Here is a 21,425-nt window from a genome sequence, read left to right as displayed (position 1 = left end):
CTGCGTTGACGCTAGGCTGCAAAAACGGCACCAGCAAAAGGGAAAAGGACAGGAATGCGCTGTATTGGATAAATACTGAGCATTCCTGCACTTTCCATGTGACGCAGGGCAGCTGCCCTGCTTCACTCAAGTCATAAATATGGCTATGCATTTTTATGGGGTGGTAAAATCACTTTGCACGATTATTTTTGTTACGTTTGAAAATACTTTTCCAAAATTGTGGCTTCTAAGATTTTATAGTTTAACCAAACGTTTTCTTTCTTTGGATCAAATGCTGTAAATTATTCCTATAAGTTCTTATAGTTATGTAATATCCACCTCCTTGTCTCTATACTGAAGCTTGGAAAATACCAATTTCCATTACTCCCTATTATATATAATATTGGTTCTTTGATTATCTTTGGTAGGGTGGGCAATGTCTTTATAACTTCAGTCATTACAGTCCTTCGGATCTTCTTGGTTCATGGTAGGAGGGTTACACATTGCAAGTTGTGAGGTGGGAAATAATTTTCTGAAGACAAGGTTTGTGACGTGGAAGCACACACAGCTTAAGGCAAAAGCTTCTTCTAAAGCAATATCCTTGTTGAAAAGTGATATTAGGCTTGGTTTGGAAAACAAATATTTTCTCGTACCCTTCAATATAGTCAGCAAGATAAACATAATAGGCATCTCAAAATAAATTCACACTGTTCTTGTTTGTCATCTCCATAATACAGGTTTGACAGGTTGGCCGTAGATGAATGCTTGGCAAGTAGCATCTAAGGTAACTTCGTGGAGGCCTCAATTGTAATCAGCAAGTCTCTCCCGTCCCTTTATTGAAGCCATCGCCAAGAGAGGATGCACCACCCCCTGAGAGGATGACATCACTGGCTGGCACCACCTCCACTTGCCACTCGGAGTGGGTTTCCTTCCAGGATGAGGAGCCTTGTACTGGTTCTCCTAGGGGTACTGAAAATGCTAATCTTTGTTTAATGTTATTTATGGTTATTGTCTGGATGGAAAGGTGGCAGGATCTAGGGAACTGTTTCATTTAGTAAACTTGAGGATGCCAAGGGTTGTATGTTGTGTAAGCAAAAACAATTCCCAACAGGTATTATGTGGAGGCAGTTTTAGAAATGTATGCAATATGCATTACAAGAAAGGAGTAAACAAGGAGTCAGTTGATTTTTACAAAGGTAGTGTTATTTACCAAGAAGCAAGGGGGATATTTCACATGACAATACAGTTAAGACAGCACTGTACAGAGCGGATCATGTGACAACCCAGTGACACTTGGTGCAAGGTGCTATATACAATTGGTGATGGTGAAAGTGCAAGTGCTAAAAACAGCTGCGTAGTCGACGCACAAATCAAAATATTTACATCAAATGATGGCTTCACAAAGCAAGTTGTAATCACTTAAAATGCAATTATTTATATAGAAGCACAAAACGTGATATGCGTCGTGTAATTCAAGCTGTACAGTCGACGGCGTTTCGATCCCCCTTATTCGGGATCGTCATCAGGACAGGGTTGTCGATGGAAACAGTGAATTATACCCAGGTAACTGAGCGAGGGTATAGGAAGTCCGGGTGGTCGCTCATGGGTCGCGGACTGATCGTTGAGTTATATCCGATCAGCGGGCGGGACTTGATGTGCCTGACTGAAGCAGTGCGGTCAGAAGGCAATCGGCGCTCATCTGGCGGTAGGGCTGTAAGCAATGAATGCTCGAGCTACGAAGGCAATAAAGCTCTCGTTATTGTGTACTTGCAAGATTTTAGTCTAATATTACCTTTGTTTTTTTTCATGCTGGAACAACACTTTGTGCCAAAGAGGAAAAAGTTAGACAACTCAATTTTTGCCTATATTCATTAACTTCACACGAGACTCTTATGGCCAACTATGGAAATGGCATGTAAACTAGCCTAAACCTAATTTTCCATTGTCTTGAACTGTTTGCGAACATTTCCACCTTGTTGCTTCCCACACAGCTGGCCTTGTGGTATGTTTTTAGCTCTAACTTTTTGCCCAGATATTCTAAAGGAACATTTTCTAAGACAATAATGGAATAAAGAAAAATTATTTTCTGTTCCCTTCAAAATATAGTTATTGCTTGTTTTTTTGTGAATGTTTGATCACTTGTGACTCTTTCTTGCTTTAAAAACGTCATAAGATACTTTAGACATAGCAACCACTGTTGCATGTTAGACTTTACATTCCAAAAGGATTGACTCCCAATTGTCAGCTTTTTTTACAGGCATGCTCAACATTTACCTGTAAGCTGATTTACTAGCCACATCAACATCAAAGTTTTTTCAGTGCTTAATTTAGAAGGATTAAAATAAGGGCAGGGCCCAAAGAATTTCTAAACTGGCCTCTGCAGCTTCCACCTTTCATTACTGCCAGCAGCACTGCTAAATTCCAAAACCAACATTACCATTAATCATAACACTGCTACAACTGCTACAATTTAGACATCTTCAGACCACCCAAAGATAAAAGAATGGTCTGGACGTTGTGGTATTATCCATTTTTAATGTATATTATTTGTTAAAGAATCTGTTGATGTCTTCACTTCAAATACAGACAAACAGTGCCACTATGTGGTGATAAGAGCTGGTGTTGACAATTTAGTACCGCAAACACCGGCTCAAATTGAGCACTGGCTTTCTTTGTAGCACTTGCTTCATTCTAACAAAGACCACTGTGATACATAGACACATTTCTGCTTTGTGTGCATATGTTTTATGTGTGTGTATAATATATATATATATATATATGTATATATATATATATATATATATATATATATATATATATATATATATATACTACTATTATAAAGAGAGAACTTGCACCTTTTGGCAAGGTAAACACGGAAACCACAGCGCCAATCTACACACCCAATACATTGTTTGAATCCTCAGGGTGTGTAGATGGACATAGGTGACTGAAAATAAAAAAAAAACGTAAATTAAAAAATTAAAATTTCAAAACAAAGTAGTTTCCTAAAACTAGCGCCGGCCGCGACGTAGTGCTGACCGTGACCTAGACGTCATGACGATATGCGGGGGAGGAGCGGTGGCGTGCGGCGAGGAGTGGCGTGGAGTCTGGAGTGGGCCGCTCATGGTGAGGCAAAGAGCGGCGAGGAGTGGCGGTGAAGTACGTTGCGGGCGGCCAGGTAAGGCAAAGGCAGGCTGTAGGCGAGAGGTGGGAGGCGGGAGGCGGGCGGATCGAGGCGCGAGGCGGGAGGTGGGCTGGGCAATGTCGGGCGGGAGGCAAGAGGCGTACTGGGCAATGTCGGGCGGGAGGTGGGAGGCGGGCTGGGCAATGTCGGGGCAGGCGGCGGGGGGTGGCGGCGAGGCGGGCGGGAGTGCACAGAGACTTTAAATGCTGCCCCCAGCCCCCTTCTGCCCCGGGCAACGCCGGGGCGGGCTGCTAGTATATATATATATATATATATATATATATATATATAATATAATATATACTTCTCGTAGCCCCAATCTGAGAAAAATCAATGTTTTATTCTATCAGACTCGCAGCATTTCTTTCTCTGACACATTTTGGCTGTGCGATCAGCCTTGTTCACAGGTGAGCCGGGTAATAGTGCAGAGTGATGTAGGCCTTAAATCCCATTAAACACTTGACCTTCTTTTCACAAAATACAACTCCCACATTGCACCTGAAACATAAATACATTCTGTGTAATTATTCTATCACTTTTTGTTTGCTTAATACCACTCAAAACATCACGTTATCGTGTTGTCCAAGTGCACATAATGTTCAATTAAAAAAAAAACGCATGAGAGGGAGGCTTCATTTTGTATTTGCGTTCTTGCTCGATATCATGCTGCCGGACTCACATCCGTATTATAATGGTCAAACACCAGATCTCAGAAATGGCAAGAGGATACACTTCTCCTCCTGCTCTCTTTCTCGCCTCAGTGCTCCTTTTGCCAGACTTCATCACAGTGATGCAACAAAGAGGCAAGCTGGACATGCTCCCCGAATAGATCCAAACAAAAATCTCCTTTTGGTGGGAGCCCCCATCCCTGCAGGGCGGCTGCGTCAAGACCAGTAAGGATTGTCCTGTCATTCAATTCACCACACAACTATGATTACTTTGATTACTAAGATTACTGACCTTATTACCTTATTACTACTACCCAGTGGTGACTTCCACTGGGTCAAAAATATATAAATATATACATATATATATATATATATACATATATATATATATATATATATATATATATATATATATATATATATATATATATATATAGAGTAAAAACGAGCATTTAAAAACCTTGAACCTCTTCCATGCTCGTGACGGGTGGGCTGTGCTGGTGACGGAATGGTTCCGTCACGGCCCTGCCTGCGCTAACGTTCTAAAGAACGGGCGGGGCCGTGACGAAACCGTTCCGTCACAAGCACAGCTCACCCGCGAGCCGTGACGGAGCGGTTCTGTCAAAAGCACGGAACCGCCGCGCGGCCGTGCCACCCCCTTAGCGCTGCGGCGGAATAGCCTCCGCAGCGAAGGGGTTAAAAAAGTCTGGAATTCACAAGTTTATGGTTTACAGAGTTAACTATAACCCCAAAATGCACAGCCTATGACCTCACATATTACATTACTCATGACATTTCATGAACCACTGTAACAATACATATTACATATTGGTGGAGAGCCCAAAAAAGAAAAACATAATAGCACTTTCTAAATTAAAGAACAATTAAATATTTCTTCTTGAACATATAAATAACATTTTTATTTCATTAGTTATTCATTTTCATTATGCAAGTTTATATCTTTACATATGTAACATTACTTCCAAAATTCTGTGTTGCTTATTTAAATGTTATTTATGTAGTAAAGCCGAACTGTTTCAAATTTCAATAGATTCACTTTCCAGTTACATGGATGGTTAACACACATTTCTTCTTTCTTTCATTGCTGTCTTGGCCTTGAGAGGGCGCCTCCAGCAGGAAATATTGAGTGACTTGCCATAGGAATCTGAGTTGTCAGAAGAGGCATTGAAGAATTGGAAGTAGGAGGAGAATGGAATAAAGTGAGAGGGAGCTAATAAAAATGAGAACATTGGAATATTGGGAGCTCCATTAAAAACAATGAAGTACTCCAGGCTTCTAATGGCTTGTAGCAGCCCGGAGCTCCAACATTCCAATATATGTCCACAGCTTTTGCTGTGAACAAAAGGTCTCACGGATCCCAAGGGAATTCCAATCCCCTTGTGCTACGTGAGGCCTTTGGTTTACAAATTAGAACAGTCTGCCCTCTAGGGGCGGAATGTTCTAATAGCCTTAGTCCTTGTTAGCGAATATATTATGTTACAACGCAAACAATTACAACGCATGCCTTTAAAACGTGGTTTTTACAACGCAACTGTCATTACAATGCATATTTTACAACGCATGCCATTACAACGCATTTTTAAAAACTACTATTACAACGCACACCATTACAACGCATACCATTACAACGCATAGCATTACAATGCATACTTTTGGGGCAACAGTGGGCTAAGTGTTGGATAGTGTAGGGATCAAAATTACTATTTCCACTCCAGTGAGTGCAACAGTAGGGTAAGTCTTGGATAGTGTAGGGGTCAAATACTATCCCCATGTACCCCAAAACCCATTCTCAGACTTAAACTAAACATTCCCCAATACTTACCTTATAATGAGTTGTTATGGAATGCGATGTACTGGTATGCGGTGTAATGGCATACGTTGTATTGAAATGCATTGTAATGGCATGCATTGTAATGGCATGCAATGTAAAGGCAGTTATGTTGTAACAGCTGCATTGTTAAGGTAGTGCTTTTTAATAACTGCGATGTAATAGTTGTTTCTCCTTCTTAGCGGGCTCTACTGGCCATTAAAGGCCTGCTCTCTTGTTAAAGAGAGCTGGCCTTTAATGGCCAGTAGAAGCCACTTCGGTAGGCTCTTAGGCTATAGTAGTGAACCAAGGATCTGGCCAAGGCAAAAACAAATATCAAAAGGCATTTTGCTTTGTATTGTCCATGGACTATACAGTTCACATCGCCACAATGCTCCTGCAGTTTCTTTAATGAGGCTCTGAAAAGATATACCTAATAGGGGAAAACCAGAGGAAACATGAGGACAGCGGTTTCTGAGACTGCCTTCCTAAGTCCCTCAGTCCAATCTGGTCTGTTGCTCATCTTGGGAGTTTGGGGAAACACCCAAGGTAACATAGGGGCAGTGATTGGAGAAGAGAAGCCGCTTGATCCACATGTTGGAGAAGAGGGGGTCCAGATGGTACCTTAGGACAGATAAGTCCAGCTAAGAGGTTTATTTTACTAGTTATTGGCAGCTGGTGATTATTTCAAAACTGCACCAGCAGGAAAAGGCTGCTGGAGGAATTGGACTTCAAAGGAGTTCCTTTTAGAAATTAACAGGAAGTGTGTTGTATTAAGGACACACATGCCAAGAATTTACTGTAATGTTTTAATGCTCCAAAGAGGTAAGTCTGGTAGCCAAATGTTTCCAGGTTACTTAAAGCATTCGACTGAACAGATAAAGGCATCGTTCACAGTCAGTGTGACTTCATTCACCATGGTCTGCTTAGGGGCTCTGAGAACAGAGGCATGAATTGGCCCAAAAGTATTCATTGTGAAAAGTAACACAAGATTGGAAACAAGATCCAGAGTGTATCCTCCACTGTAAAAATGACTTGCTCTGAGTTTACTCATTCTGGAAACACAAGCAGTTTCACTTTTTCAAGGAGTATTACTCACAAAAGATACTCCTAGAAGACATACAAGCTCCCTCTTCCCAGTCCCTCTTCCCAGTCCATTTCCAAATCTATGGTTGTCCATCTTGTATTTACCTCTACATTGTATTTGCTCCTAAGAGCTTAATCCCTACTGACTTGACAATTAATGGAAATCGCGTTCCTTTGTTCTCTATGTAATGAATTGTGAAGAACCCTAATGCCTCTAAAATTTATAAATAATAAATACAATTTTGATTGGGTCCTAAATCATCCTGTGATTTATGTCCATTTCAGTGTTCCTATCACCATTGTGCATTTATTGTGCCTTCCTAATTGATAATCAGTTAGGTGCTTGTCTGTATCTGTTTGCTTCACACAGTGATCTTCTGAATGTCTTTATTTATTCACAGCTCCGGGCATTGGCGAGAAAGCCATTGAGAGATCTTTTTCATCCTCCGTGAGTTCTTCTGAAAATAACCCAGCTCAGGATGAGGGATCCTTGGAGAACTCCACCTATATGGATCTCGGCAGTTCCATGGACCAAGCTCGAGCTGGCTCTTCAGGAACCCCTCCGATTACGGACTCTCTGAAATCAGACCTTTCTTCCACCATGAGCACTTGGGTGCAGTTTGAAGAGGCACCATGGAGCAGCCCATCTCACATCAAAGGCCAAACTGGTGAGAAGCAATTTTTGTAAGACATTGTTTTTTGGGAAAGTGGAAATTCTACACTAAGACTTCTAGCCACATTTCCATTTCGTCCGTATAGCTATATTCCCCACACAACCCAAGCAAGATCTTCCAACCATTCGCTCCCAAGAAGTTTACTATGGACTAGGGGCTGCCAAAATCCAATGTTTTGCATCTGCCCCATCACATAGGGCAGTGGGGTCAAAGTCTGTAAAGGGGCACTGAACTAAATGATGCCACAATATATCTCAAAACTCAAGCTGACATCATCAAGCAAAGCAGTCTTCTAGATGCCTGGTATAGGTGATTGTAGAGATGCAGACTGGGTAAAGAGAATTATTTCTTCTCTACACTGGATGCCCCCCTTTAACAGAGTCCGGTGTCTAATCAGCAAAAAACTGGCTTGATTCCTGATACAATTAAAAAAGCCTTTTGCACGTCAGTGGTCAGTATGGGCACCATTAAGTTTAAGGGACCATCCAGTTTGTTGTAGCAAATCCACAACTGCTAACCTGTGTTATGGTCCCACATTGCTATCAAGGTTTTCCCATGTAATAATTTGGACTGATAAATAATATGTCATAGTAGTTACCTATGCCCTCATTATTAGAGGTGTGCGGAGGAAGCAGATCAGTAATCCTGCACCGGGAAATACCAATATCGTAGGGATCTGTATTTCCTGGGGGAAGGAGTACTGGGAAATTACACGTTTTTGACACAAATTGTGAATAATCTCAGGAGTTGGTGCTCCAGTACTAATTCTGGCAGTTTTTCCCGCAATAGGGCCTTTTTACAAGTACTTTTCAACATATCCTGACAAAATATGCCTGGGAATATAAAGACAGTAAAGTGATTTAGAAGCACAACTTGAAAAATCCGATGCAAGAGGAACTCATGTTTCTACCTTCATCGGAATTACAATGTAACCCATAATGAGTAGGCCCAAAGCTTAAATGTCACTACCAGAAGATACAAAAGCCTCAATTTTTAACCAGAAGTAAATATTTTGCAAAAAAAAATAAGATTCCAAATTCAGATTTTCTTTTTCCTGTAAATAAGTTACAAATCTACATCTTGATTTTTAAATTCCCATACGGCCCGTTGGAACAGGGGGTATCTCATAATTGCTAGGTCTCCTTTTTAAACACCTCTATTGACATTTTTAGTATCAAACATTGAAAGATCAATACCATATTTATTTTATGACCAATTCATACTGTGTTACTGAAAGAGGAGTGATAGATTTCTGGTTGTGAATATCGATTATCTTTTTGGCATAGTATTGTATTTACATATAACCTCATTGTAGGCCTTAGCAATGTAACTTTTAGAGTAAGGCCTTTGTAATGGAGCAATTGAAAGTGACGGAAATATGCAAGGTAGCTTTTGCATGGTGGCATATAGTTGTGTAACATATAGAACTATAAAATCGGGTGTCTAAGGCCTTGACTTTCTATCTGCACAGTATTGCTACATTACCTCAACATCCTTTGACCTATCCCATTCATTACTTATGAGGTGTAACACACCTTTCTGAGACGTCCCTTGTACTTATCCAGTCATTATTTATTATGTTTAACACCACCTATCTGAGACAGGAAAACTCCAGAAAATATGCTGAAATGTTGACCCTGCCCATCCTCAAGAAACATTTGGCTTACTCATCTACGCTATCCAATTGTAGACCTATCTACCTCCTACCCAGCCAATGTCACAGAGAAACCAAATCAACTGACACCTCACCGACCACCTCAGGAATCACCAGCTCTTCGATGCCATGCATTTTAGATTCAGGCACAAGCACAATACAGAAACAATACTCATCGCTGCCACAGACGGCATCAGTATGACCCTTGACAGAAGAAACAGCAACCATCATTCTGCTGGAACTCTCTGTATCATATGACACGGTCTTACACCCCATCCTCATCAGACACTAGCACAAGACTGGCACCTAAGGACATGCTCTCTTTTGGACCTGCTCTTTCACAATGAATAAAAAATAAGCTGCCAGCTTAGTACCTTACTCTTTGGAAGTCCACAAAATCCTCACTGAAGTCCCTTAAGGTTCATTGCTCCTTAATCATACATTTTCCCTCTGGCAAACATCCCGCTTTCTCTAGTATGCCGATGATATGCAACTAATACACACCATTTCAGACAAGTCCTCCAACACAAGGAACAAGTTCACCGCTGGCATGATTAATTTCGCTAACTGGATGAAAGCTAACTGGGTCAAGCTCAGCATCTAAAAGACATACAAGTGATCTTCAGCAAGAATTGTGGAAGGCAGTGTGTCCTCCTCTCGATGCCCTCACACACCACGAAAGATCTCATGCTTCATCATTAGGCTTTTGCTCCTCATCGGGCCGGCGCTGCATTGCCCTGTGGTCCCCCGAAGGGTCTCTTTTTCAGACTTGCAACAAGAACAAAGCATTAAACCTGTTCTTACAGTTATGCCAAGCTTCATGCATCATGCAGTTCACCCCAATCATTGCATCAACCATCATTACTTTCTTGAGTGCATCCATGAAACACGCAATTAATACTACACTCATGTAGAAAACCTCTATCAACCAGAGCTGATGCTTCCATATAGCAAGGCAAAGCAGCAGCACTAGCAGGTGGCACAAAACTTTTAAGAAAAGGTTAAAAAATTGTGTTTTTGTGAAGAGAACATGCCATACCAAACTTCTATTTTGCCAAAAGGGCCACAAATCCTTCCACTATTTATGCTTTCAACCACAGAGTGCTTGCTAACTATCGAATGATCGTAAACATCCTTTACTTCACCAAAATCCTAGAACGGGATGCAACCCACCAACTACAGGAGTATTGGGAACATCACAGTCTGCTCGGTGGTAGCCATTCTGACTTTTGATTCATAATATTTACATAAAGTGTCCCACAGAACATTACAAATAATCTCCTGTAACACTGTGAGCATCAACATTCTGCTTAAATTCAGAGCATGAGGATGCTATCCAAGTTTGTTGCCCACTTAAATGGATATTATAATTCATCATAAATTAAAAGTGGACCAATGAAACATAAGAGTTCCATGTTCCTCACAGTACCTCCCCTTTACAGTTTCTTTTTACTGTATACAGATACAAAATCACTACATTCAGCGTATGAGCACGCATCAGGCTAAACATCAAGGGCAAATTGGAAAACGTTAAAGTTAGTTGACTTCCTTGATTAGTCTATTATAATTTGTTACATTTGTGTAAAATAACAAACTATCTAAGACATATTTTGTATTACAACTTCATTTGCCGGTATAATGGTGTATATAATTACGCATTATAATCAATACGCAGAGGAAATATTTCCGTTATTGTGCACAGCGCTTTGAATTCACGCAAAATGTATGGAAGTCTGCCTTCATTGCATATGCATGAATCAATGTGCATTGGTCCTTTCTTTATGTTTTGTAAATACACGTTTAAATGGTTGATTTGTTTGTTGCACAATTGACTTGTGAAAAAGTCCATGCTGGTCGAAACGCGTTGCCAATAACATCTATTTTGTTTACACGGACCCTGGTGTGTGAGGCTTATTCTTGGTGGGGAAGAGCTCACTGGATTTTATCACGCAGATACAAGATACTGTAGGTGATGAGCAGGTGCCATTTCCAATTCAATATATCCATCAAGGGGACTCATGTTATCTCTGCCAGTCAAATAAAATGGGAGCAAGACCAACATCATGTCCTCCAGCCCTAATGTCTACACCCAAATGAAGATCAAGTACCTCATTCCTATTGGTAACGAAGCAGAGATAGTCATATTTGGCAGCCCAGAAGTCAAAGTGAGGGAATTCATGGGCCCTACAACACTGGTGTCAGGCCAGCCTCTAGTGCAAAATCATATAAATGATATTTAATTTTATAATAGTCCCAATTTAATCCTTCAGCTATTTACCTTCTGAAAGAGTATACCGCTCCTAAAAAACCAGCAGTAAGAAGAGATGACCAGAATCCTGTTTGTGGAATGCTTGAAATACTGTGTGTAATTTATACTGACATCTTCAAAAATCCAGACAGGGATGACAAAGCGCAGAAGCAGAGGGCCAATCCCAACCATGCAACACTGACAACATAAGCCTATATAAGCACTCTATTAGCTCCTAAGGAGTCTGGTAATAAAGTTAAAGTCCTGTGCACCTTGGGCAAAGACACCCGGAGCAAAGGCCAAAAGTAGCTGTGAAGTCTATTTCCCACCCTTCACACAAGCCCACCCCTTCATATAGTCCTGGAGCCTTTGATCAGCCAGCACATGAAGAGTATGCCGCTTAACATTTAAATGCCCAGCTTAGAGCTAGGTCCCTTCGAGCCTAAAAGTCTGGAACTCTCAAATCATCAATGAGGACTCAGCCACCTGCCTGCACTTTGGAAGAATTATGGAAAAGAACACATTTACATCAATCATTTAATGTAATGCAAGATGCCCATTGTGGAAAACTCAAACCACCCGAAATCCGAAATATTTAGTCTATTTTTCCTACTTTCTATTATTTATTCAGTGAGAACTGCCAACTGCAGATAACAAGGCGCTAACAGGTCCTAAAACTGTCTAGCTGTCATCAATCAAAACAGCTGCCTCACACCAGTCTCTAAGACACAGGGTAGGACCATGTTTTTAGAAGTTTTCTAAACTTCAACAGAGAGGTCCTCTCTCTCAATTCCAGTGGCAATCTGTTCCATAGTTTGACCATTAACACTGTACAAGATTACACCAGATCAGTGGAATCTGGGAACATTCAGAAGATTAGCCTTTTCAGATCTGAGATTTTGCCCTGGATTATAGAATGAGAATCTTTTAGATAGAGGGTTTGAACAAGGATCATGAAGTGCTCATCTCCTTATGTTTGCTGTGCTCTACGCATAGCCACAGAGGTTTAAACATTTCTCTTTGGCTGACTGGAAGGCAATGGAATTTAACAGCAATGGAGGAATACATTCATATTTCCTGAAGTTCAAAATCGGCCTGGCACAGCATTCTATTTCATTTGAAGCGTTTTAATAGATTTTGATGGAATCTGAAAATACAGGGCTTTGCAATAATCCAGACTGATGGAAACAAATGCATTCATAATTTGAATAATTTGTTGTAAAATGGAGAAATGATTTATACGTCTAAATGCCCGCAACTAGAAAATGCATAACTTCACCACAGATTTAAATTGTTCTTCCATTGTTATCTTTGAAACATACTTCACCCAAGTTATTTTCACTTTAGCCAAGAGTAGGTTTTGGGCAGATTGAAGAGGGCCAAAAAGTATGATTCTAAATAAGATGTCTGACGAAAGAAGGATGTATTTTCTGGTTTTTCCCATGTTAATTTATCATTTCAAGGCATCCCGTGCTAGAATTTTACCATGCGGTATGTACATTTTCAGCTCCTATGCTCGGGTCCCCATCAAAAATGAATAAAATGTGTCAGAGCCATACTTCGTTTCTGGCAGGTGAGAAGAACCCATTGTAATGTGGGTGGTCAAAAAACTCTGAAACCAAGTGAGGACTGTGCCTCTAATACTAAAGCCATCAAATTATTCTAACACCACCTGGTGGTTCATGGTATCAAAAGAAGTTGACAAGTCTATCAGTTTAGGTCTATGCTATCAAAAGCATCTATAAAACTTATCTAGCCATTTCTCACTATTCTTTCTCTCCCTACTATCTCTCAGGAGTTAAACTCATACTTACTAGCTTGCGTCTTCAGCAGCATGAACATAAAAACACTTTTTAACCTTGCATGATCCTTGTGCCACACTGGATATAGACTTCTAACATTCCCTCTAGCACCTCACTGTTCAAAATGGTGGTGTCTAGTTGGCAAGGGCTTGCAGCTTTGTCCAAGTAGGGACCCTTCTTCCTAGCCAGGATAAGGGAGTTACACTCCTAAAATAACCTCTGCTTCACCCCCTTAGTAGCTTAACACGAGCAGTCAGGCTTATCTTAACGACAGTGTGTAAAGCATTTGCACATAACCAACAGTAATACAGTGTAAGCACTACAAAAGTACACCACACCGGTTTAGAAAAATATCCAATATTTTTATAAACTTAAGACAAGACCAAAAACGATAAAAATCCACAATACAGTTGTTATCAAAAAAACCTTGAAAAACAGTTCCTTGAAGTCGATAGTTCCCTCTGAGGCTATCACGGCGTTATGAACAAACAGTTCTGGATGACTGGGGCATCGCGAACGCTATGGTCGGGAAGACCCCCAAAACACTTCCTTTAGAAGTGCAGGGCATCTGGGACCTCTCGTTAAACTTCAGAAAGCACCGCGTCCGCAGGCGTCGGTTCCGGAAGTTTGGACAGGAGTCATCTTGCCCTTGGAGTCACACGCTTTGCACATCGAACTCCTCGCGGTTGAAGTCAGGAGAGCTGGCGTTGGCAGTTGTCAGGTTCTGGAGTGGGAAGTGCAGCGATAGGGCGTGCGATGCCCACAGGTCGCAGTGCGAGCAGAGGCTTGATGGCGGCGTCAGATGGCGTCGTCGGTGACACCAGGGTCACATTGCGAACTGATGCGGTGCTTTTCGCGGTGCTGGCAGGTCTTCGAAATCTTAAGTTATCAGAATAACCTTGAAAAAAAGTTCCTTGAAGTCGATAGCTCCCTCTGGGGCTATCACGGTGTCGTGAACAAACAGTTTTGGCTGACCCCGGCATCGCGGGCCAGGTACGGTGTCGGCAAGACCCATAAAACATTACCTTTAGAAATGCAGGCCGTAGGCGACCTCTCGTTGAACTTCCGAAAGCACGGCGTCCTCAAGTGTCGGTTCTGGAGGTCGGTGCAGGAGTTGTCGGGCCCTTGAAGTCACAAGCGTTGCAGATCGAACTCCTCGCGGTTGAAGTCAGGAGCGCTGCTGTCGGCAGGCATCGGGTGCTGCAGTGCGAAATGCAGCAGTACGGTGGCCTATGCCCTCAGATCGCGGTGTGAGCAGCGGCTTGATGGCGGCATCAGATGGCGTCGTCGGTGAGACGAGGGTCGCAGTGCGAAGTGATGCGGTGCTCTTCGTGGTGCTTGCAGGTCACAGTGCAATCAGCGGCGTTGTTGCTGAAGCGCTGTTGTTGGCTGACGAACTGAAGTCGATGGCACCGGCAGGCCAAGGCTGCAGTGTGGGATGAGGTCAGTGCATTGTGTTACTTTACGAGCAGTGCAAGCAGCGGCATCGATTTTGACGTGGAGCGTCGTCACCGGGGATACCAAGGCGTCGTCGTGAAGTGAGATGATGCGAGGGGAAGTGCCCACAGGTCGCGGTGCGAGCAGCAGGCTTCATTGGTGAGACCAGGGTCGCAGGGCCGCATTGCGGTGGTGCCCTCTGCATTGCCTTCAGGACACAGAGTCGGCAGTGGCGTCATAGACAGCGTCAGTTTGCTTTTTCTTCTGTTGCAGCACAAAACACACAGTTCCAGTGCTGAGAGCAGAAGAAATTGAAGTCTTTGCTGTTCCTGAGACTTCTTGAACAGAGGGCAAACTCAACCTCAAGCCCTTGGAGATACTCAAAGAAAGAAGTTGTAGAAGGTTCAGTCCAGTCCTTTCACTGCCTAAGACAGAAGTAGCCACTGCAGGCCAACACAGCAAAGCACTCAGCAAAGAAGTAGTTCCTCCACACCTCGGCTCTTCTTCTTGGTAGTCTTCTTTGTCAGAAGGAGTTCTAAAGCTCAGGGGTCTGGGCCCCAATATTTATATCCCAAAATTCTTTGATCTCTTAGGCAGAGAGTGTCTGTGTACAGCCAAAACCAGTTCTGCCTTCTCTGGTGTGGCTTCCTGACAGGAGGTGGAGATGGCATTGTCAGAGGCAGACCAGGCCCATTCAGGTGCAAAATGCAGCCCAGGTATATTCAGCCCTTTCCTGACCCACCTAGACTATACAGAGCCACTCCTGCTCCCCAGCCCGTCATCCAAAACCCAGACAGTCAATCCAGAACCCCAGCAGAGGCACACTGGATGGTTAGGCAAGAAAATACCTACTTTCTAAAAGTGGTATTTTCAAACACAGAATGTAAAAATCACCTTCACTAAAAGATGCATCTTTAGATTCTGAGTTCAGGCATACTAAACTTCATTTTCCTACCTAGTTCCCAGGGCCAGTTATGTTTATAGGATGTTATATACAAACTTCCCATTATGTCCTATGGGGAACAGTTGGCCTTGCAATTGTGAAAAAATGAAATTGGCAGTCATTCACTATCAGGACATGCCACACACACCAGAGCATGTCTTACCTTTCACATACACTGCACCCTGCCCACAGGGGCACTGTGGGCCTATCTTAGGGGTGACTGACATGTAAGAAAAGGAAGGTTAGGGCCTGGCAAGTGGGTGCACTTGCCTAGTCGACATGGCAGTATCAGACTGCACACAGGCTCTGCAATAGCAGGCCGGAGTTACATTTATGGACTGTGTGGGTGGGTGACACAATCCAGTGCTGCAGCCCACTAACAGCATTTGATTTACAGGCCCTGGCACATGCAGTGCACTCTAATAGGAACTGACACATAAATCAAACAGGCCAATCATGGAAACACCAATCCACAACACATTTTACCACAGGAGCACTTGCACTTTACCACTGATCAGCAGTGAGAAAAGTGCGCAGAAACACTAAGCCAGCACAAACAGAGTCAAAACCGAGAGGTCTGAAAGCAAAAACTCAGGGGAAACACGCCAAAAGATGCCAAATCTAACACTCACCCATAAAGACTAACAAACTAATTGCACAAGCATAAGTGAAACCACATTTTAGAAGTGATCCAGATGAGGCATGTTTACAGCTATATAAAACAATTGAAGTAATAACTGGGAAGAATTGTGATGCTCAGTTGCTCTGTTCCTTCTTCAGTTTCTTCCCCACCCTCTTGATTGATCGCCCTAGCTCCTCACTTTTAATGGCAAATCACAGTGAACTGAATGATTGAAAAGATAAACAAACGAATTGCCGCTTTATACAGCAAGCTTGAACAAGACCTAGCTTTAGCTTCAGATGAAAAAACAAGACTTTTGCAAGAGAAGATGATTCTCTTGGGTGAGAAGGAAAAGAGATTGTGTGTCCCAAAAATGTACTGTAATTTAGTTACTGAAACTAATCTGAAAGTGTAGGTTGGTATCCTGGCACTGTAGAACTCAGGTACAGGAGGTTTTTTGTACTACAACGCAGGCTAGAATATAGAAGAGAATATTTGTACATTAAGAAAGTCCACAAGATATCAGTGCGATGTTGATACCAGTCAGTTGACCTCCACAATGAACTGAACTGGAGTACTCCTAGTACACTTTAGAGCAGTGGTCTTCGGTGTGTGGGATCAGCCATCCCTTAGTGTGTGAAAGGTTGGTGTAGGATGCAAGGCTGTGGGAAGAACTAAGTCTAAATTGTCTTCAGACACTTCACTGATGTCTCTAAAACCCAGTAGCATGTTGGCAACATGCTAGGCAAAATGCCCTGTTCATCGAGATACCTGAGGTTCTCTGTAAGGTTTGAAATGTTAAGTAAGTTAAGCTGTTCAAATAAAAGCCAATAATGAGCTTCATTTTCTTTCACACTATTTTGGGCATAATTTACCTCACCTCTCAAAGTCTCTTAGATGTTCTGCTTCTTTCATGTACAATTTATGTTTTTATCTTACATATTGGATTTTCTATTAGAAAAAAAACAGGGATTGGGACTTTTTGACAAGACACCACATTCCAATCTCAAACCTCACTTCTAAAGTTTTTCACATTTTTATAACCTCACTTCTAAAGTTTTTCACAGCTTTATAATAATAAAAAATGCTACCCTTTAATAATAGTTGTTAATTTACTCGGCGTTATGCATTTCATCGACATCAGAAGATGAAAGGTCGAGTGGACCCCTGGGATTCAAAGGCGTGACCTATAGATTACACAGCAATATAGAATGGATGCAGTATTTCAATATACAGCACAGCAGTTTTACTTATCCCACCATATATTGTGATAAATGTAATAGTTGAAAGCCTTAATGAACATCAGTGTTTGTCTATATTTCTTAGACAAAATTCCATCCAGCCCCAGTATGATGCTGTAAGGTACCCGAAACGCATCGTTCCAGCAGAAACATCTGCACAGCAACTCCTTTTGAGTGCTGGCATCCAGTTTAAAAACAGCAAGGATTGTGGTACAGCTATAGATTTTCAGGCCCCTATCAAATAAACATATGCACAGTAGCTCTAAGCATGAATCAGTCAATCAATAAATTAATCAATCAATCAATCAGGATTTGTTGAGTGTGGCTGCTTCACCTGTGAGGGTCTCGAGGCACTGTGGGATCATTCTTCCTGTTCTTCTATCGGTTGAACATCCATGTCTTGAGGTCCTTCCTGGATTGCTGGAGCAATTGTGAGACTTTGAGGTGAAGGGGTCCAGGGTTTGGCCACCAGATGGGAGGAGTGGCTTCCTCTGTTTGTCCAGCAGGTGCAACAGGTGACAGCTAGGGTGAGGGATCCTGATCTGAATGTCGTGGTGGGTTGGTGATAGATCGTGCGTTGGTTGAGCTATGCAGGTCCTTTGCTGTTTAATGCCCTTTGTACATGGGTGAGTAGCTTGTAATGGCATCTCTTCATGACCGGTAGTGAATGGATTTTCCTACGGTGAGGGGTTATGTGTATCTGTCTGGGGAGACTGAGGCTGAGCCTGGCCATTGTGTTCCTGATTGTCTGGAGCTTCCTAATGAGTTATTCCTACATAGAGGGAGTTTCTGTGGTTGAGTCTGCTGGTGACTCCTGATGTTGGTCGGGAGCCATCTGAAAACCTTCCTTAGCATACGGAGCATAAGGAAGCAGGCAGTGGAGACTGCCCTGACTTGCTTCTTCATGGATAGCTGGCTGTTGAGGATGATGCCAAGGTTGTGGGTCTATTCGGTGGGTATCAGGGTTGGGCCCAGCTCTGAGGCCACCATTCGTTGTTCCAGTGTGTGTCCTTGCCTTTCCTGAAGATGAGTACTTCTGCCTTGTCGATGTTGAGTTTGACAGTTGTTTATCCAGTTGGTAAAATCTTCATGAACCTTTGGAAATTGTCTTTGATGGTTCTTGGATTGTTAGTCAGAGAAAGGATGAGATGGGTGTCATCGGTGTAGGAGAGGATGTTGAGTTTGAGGCTTTGCACAATGTTGGCCAGGGGAGTCATGTATGTGTTGAAGAGGGTTGGGCTGAGGGATGAGCCTTGAGGTACCCAACAGGTGATGTTCTTAGGGAGCGAGGAGCAGGGAGGGAGGATGATTTTCTTCTTTCTTTCGGTGAGATATGATGCTACCACTTGAGGGCTGCTCCTTGGATTCCGATCTGGTGGAGCTTGCTGATCAGTGTGTGGTGGGATACGGCATCAAAAGCTTCTGAGAGGTCGAGGAGGATGAAGACCACTGTATCTCCCTTGTCTATCAGCATTCGGATGTGACTAGAGCCGTCTCGGTTCTGTGGTTTGTTCTGAAGCAGGATTGGGAGGGACCCAGGATGTTGTGGTTCCCCAGATGTCTGGTGAGCTGGATGTTGATTGCCTTCTCAATGACCTTGGCTAGGAAGGGGAGCAAAGAGAGGGGATGGTAGTTAAGGTGACGGTAGTTATTCAGTTCTCCTGGGTCGGCAGATGGCTTCTTCAGCAAAGTCTTCATGTTGGAGTGTTTTCAATTCTGGGGGAAGTGGGCTGTGGTGATCGTGGAGTTGAGAACCTTGGTGAGTTTTTTGCTGATGAGTTGATTGCTGAGGTTAAAAGCGTGGTGGGGGCAGGGGTCTGTAGGGGCTCCGCAGTGGCTGGATCTCTTGATGGTGACCATTTCCTTTTTGTGATGGGTTTCCACGAAGTGAGCTGGTGTGGGTGGGCATCGGTCAGCATGAGGAAGTTGACACTGTCTGTGGCAGGGGGTTGGGTTGCAAAGTCTTGGTAGATGGTGTTAATTTTGTAGCTGAAACAGTCTGCCAGGGCATCACATTGATCATGCACGGACTTGATGTGTTTTCTGTTGCTGAAGGGGTGATGAATTCCTTTGCTATGTTGAAGAGTTCCTTGGAGTTGTTGCGGCTGTCGTTGATGCAGGTGTCCAGAGAGGTCTCCTTGGTGTTTTTAGTGGGTGGTGGTAGTGGTTGAGGCCAGCTTTGAAGCCTATTCGGTCCTTGAGGGTATTACTGCCACGCTATCTCTTTTCAGCCTGTCTGTAGCAGCATTTCTGGGTTTTTAGTTCTTCCATGAACCAGTAAGGGTGTTATGTTTGTTTCTTGGGGTAGGTAGGTTTACTCTGGGCGACTTTGTCAGTGCTTGCTGTGATCCAGTTTGTGAAGATGTTCACTGCTTGTTCTGTGTCCTAGATGGGGGTGGGTAGCTTGGTAGGTGGGAGTTGAGGGAATTGGTCTAGCAATATTCTGATACCTTGGACCCAGCTGTGACGTGTTTCGCAGGCGTTGGAGGCGGGGGTGTTGAAGGGGTTCCAAAATGAAGAAGTGGATGCAGTGGTGGTCAGTCCAGATGAGTTTTTCAGTGTGGGTGTGTTTTACTCTATTGCTGGCTGCAAAGATAGGACTGAGCATGTGTTCTGCGATGTGGGTGGGAACAGTGACCCGTTGCTTGAGGCCAATATTGGATATATTTTCTCTGAAGTTAGCCGTGTTGGTGTTGTCAATGTTCTCAAGGTGAAAGTTGAGGCCTCGTTGGAAGATATACAGATTCAAGTCAATGACGATAGGAGTGGTGAAGATGGTGTTGCAGAAGTGATGGCGGGGTCCTGGAGGTCCGTAGGCAAGAGTGCCTTTGATTGTAGTTTCGCTTTTCGTTTGGAGTTGGAAGTTAAGGTGCTCTATGAAGGGGGTGGTGTCACCTGTCGAGGTTGCGTATTTGAGGGTCTCTTTATACATTTTGGCTATGCTGATGCTCTTTCTATTGGTGCGGTCTTGGTGCGCTATCTTGTATCCAGCCAGAGTGGTTGTGGTGATGTTGCATGCTGATGCTGGGTTTAGCCATGTTTCTGTGATGAAGATGGCATTTGGGGCGCGGGTGGTGACGGTGTCCCAGATTTGCATGGCATGTATTCCAATTTAGCATATATTCATCAGCATGCTGCTGATCTCTCCAGTGGTGTTTGCGCTGGCTATGCTGCTGGGTGCGACTGACATAGTGTGGCTGATGGATGTGGAGTCTGTTGTTTCCCTTGTGTTGCACGTAAAGCTGCAGTTTGGCAAGAGAAGTGGCCTTTGATGGTCCTGGGGGAGGCCTGGGCACAGCTGCTGTTCTGGCATCAGTGGTCCAGGGCTCGAAGTTCGTCTGAAGTGCAGCGAAGGCAGTCTGTAGTGGTTGGAGTCCTGGCCCAGGGAAAGGTCTCTGGATGCGGACAGCGTCCCCTCTGTGCACGTCTGCTGCATTGGTGCACTGTGGTCTCGATACCGGAGGGCAGGCGGGGTCACTGGAGAGGTGGCTGTGGTCTCTGCGAAGGAAGACACCAGCCGTAACAGGGAGCAGTGCGGAAGGTTGGGGGAAAAGCAGGCCTGCGTACAGCAGAAAATGTTTTAAGAGCACTGATCTGTGTCTTTAGGGTTAATTATGTATAAAATAATATGTGCATTTCTTTTTGCTACGTGCAACATGTATGTGAACTGTTTTATACTTCAGGGATCTTTGAAGCATATATGTGAGCTTACTGAAATGTACGGCATTTTGTAAGGCATGCAGGCTGGACTATGAGAGCTTGAGGAAATGTGATGGCTTTTATGTATGCAAGAATGTGATTCTATTGCAATGCAAGGCAAGCAGATCAGATTGACTCACAATGCATGGGTACACAGCCTTCACTTTACAACACAGGTGCCTTTATCACACATGGTAAGAAAATAAGGTAAGTACATATTTACCGAAACACGTAGGGATATGGAAACCTGTGCTGATATGTCCTGTGGAATAAATGATTTGTTTCAGAAATGGGCCTCAGTTTTGTGTTTGCTTTGATGGCGATTGATGGGCTGCTCAATGCCCATTGTTCCCTAGG

General features: G+C 43.2%; 1 protein-coding gene across 1 annotated transcript in view; it reads left to right on the top strand.

The window, feature by feature from the left end:
* The first annotated feature begins 737 nt into the window (after positions 1–737).
* Positions 738–21,425, top strand: part of LOC147665677 (stonin-2-like) — a 58,241-nt gene continuing 37,553 nt past the window's right edge. The window contains exons 1-2 of the mRNA XM_086949603.1: positions 738–945; positions 7,150–7,416. Of these exons, the coding sequence (XP_086805729.1) occupies positions 858–945; positions 7,150–7,416 (355 nt within the window). The 5' untranslated portion in view covers positions 738–857. The remainder of the gene's footprint in view (positions 946–7,149; positions 7,417–21,425) is intronic.

This window comes from Lissotriton vulgaris, unplaced genomic scaffold (genome assembly GCF_964263255.1).
Source record: "Lissotriton vulgaris unplaced genomic scaffold, aLisVul1.2 SCAFFOLD_1655, whole genome shotgun sequence".
Classification (NCBI taxonomy): Eukaryota; Metazoa; Chordata; class Amphibia; order Caudata; family Salamandridae; genus Lissotriton; species Lissotriton vulgaris.
Note: the sequence above shows the minus strand (reverse complement) of the source record. Positions and strands in the feature narration are given on the sequence as shown.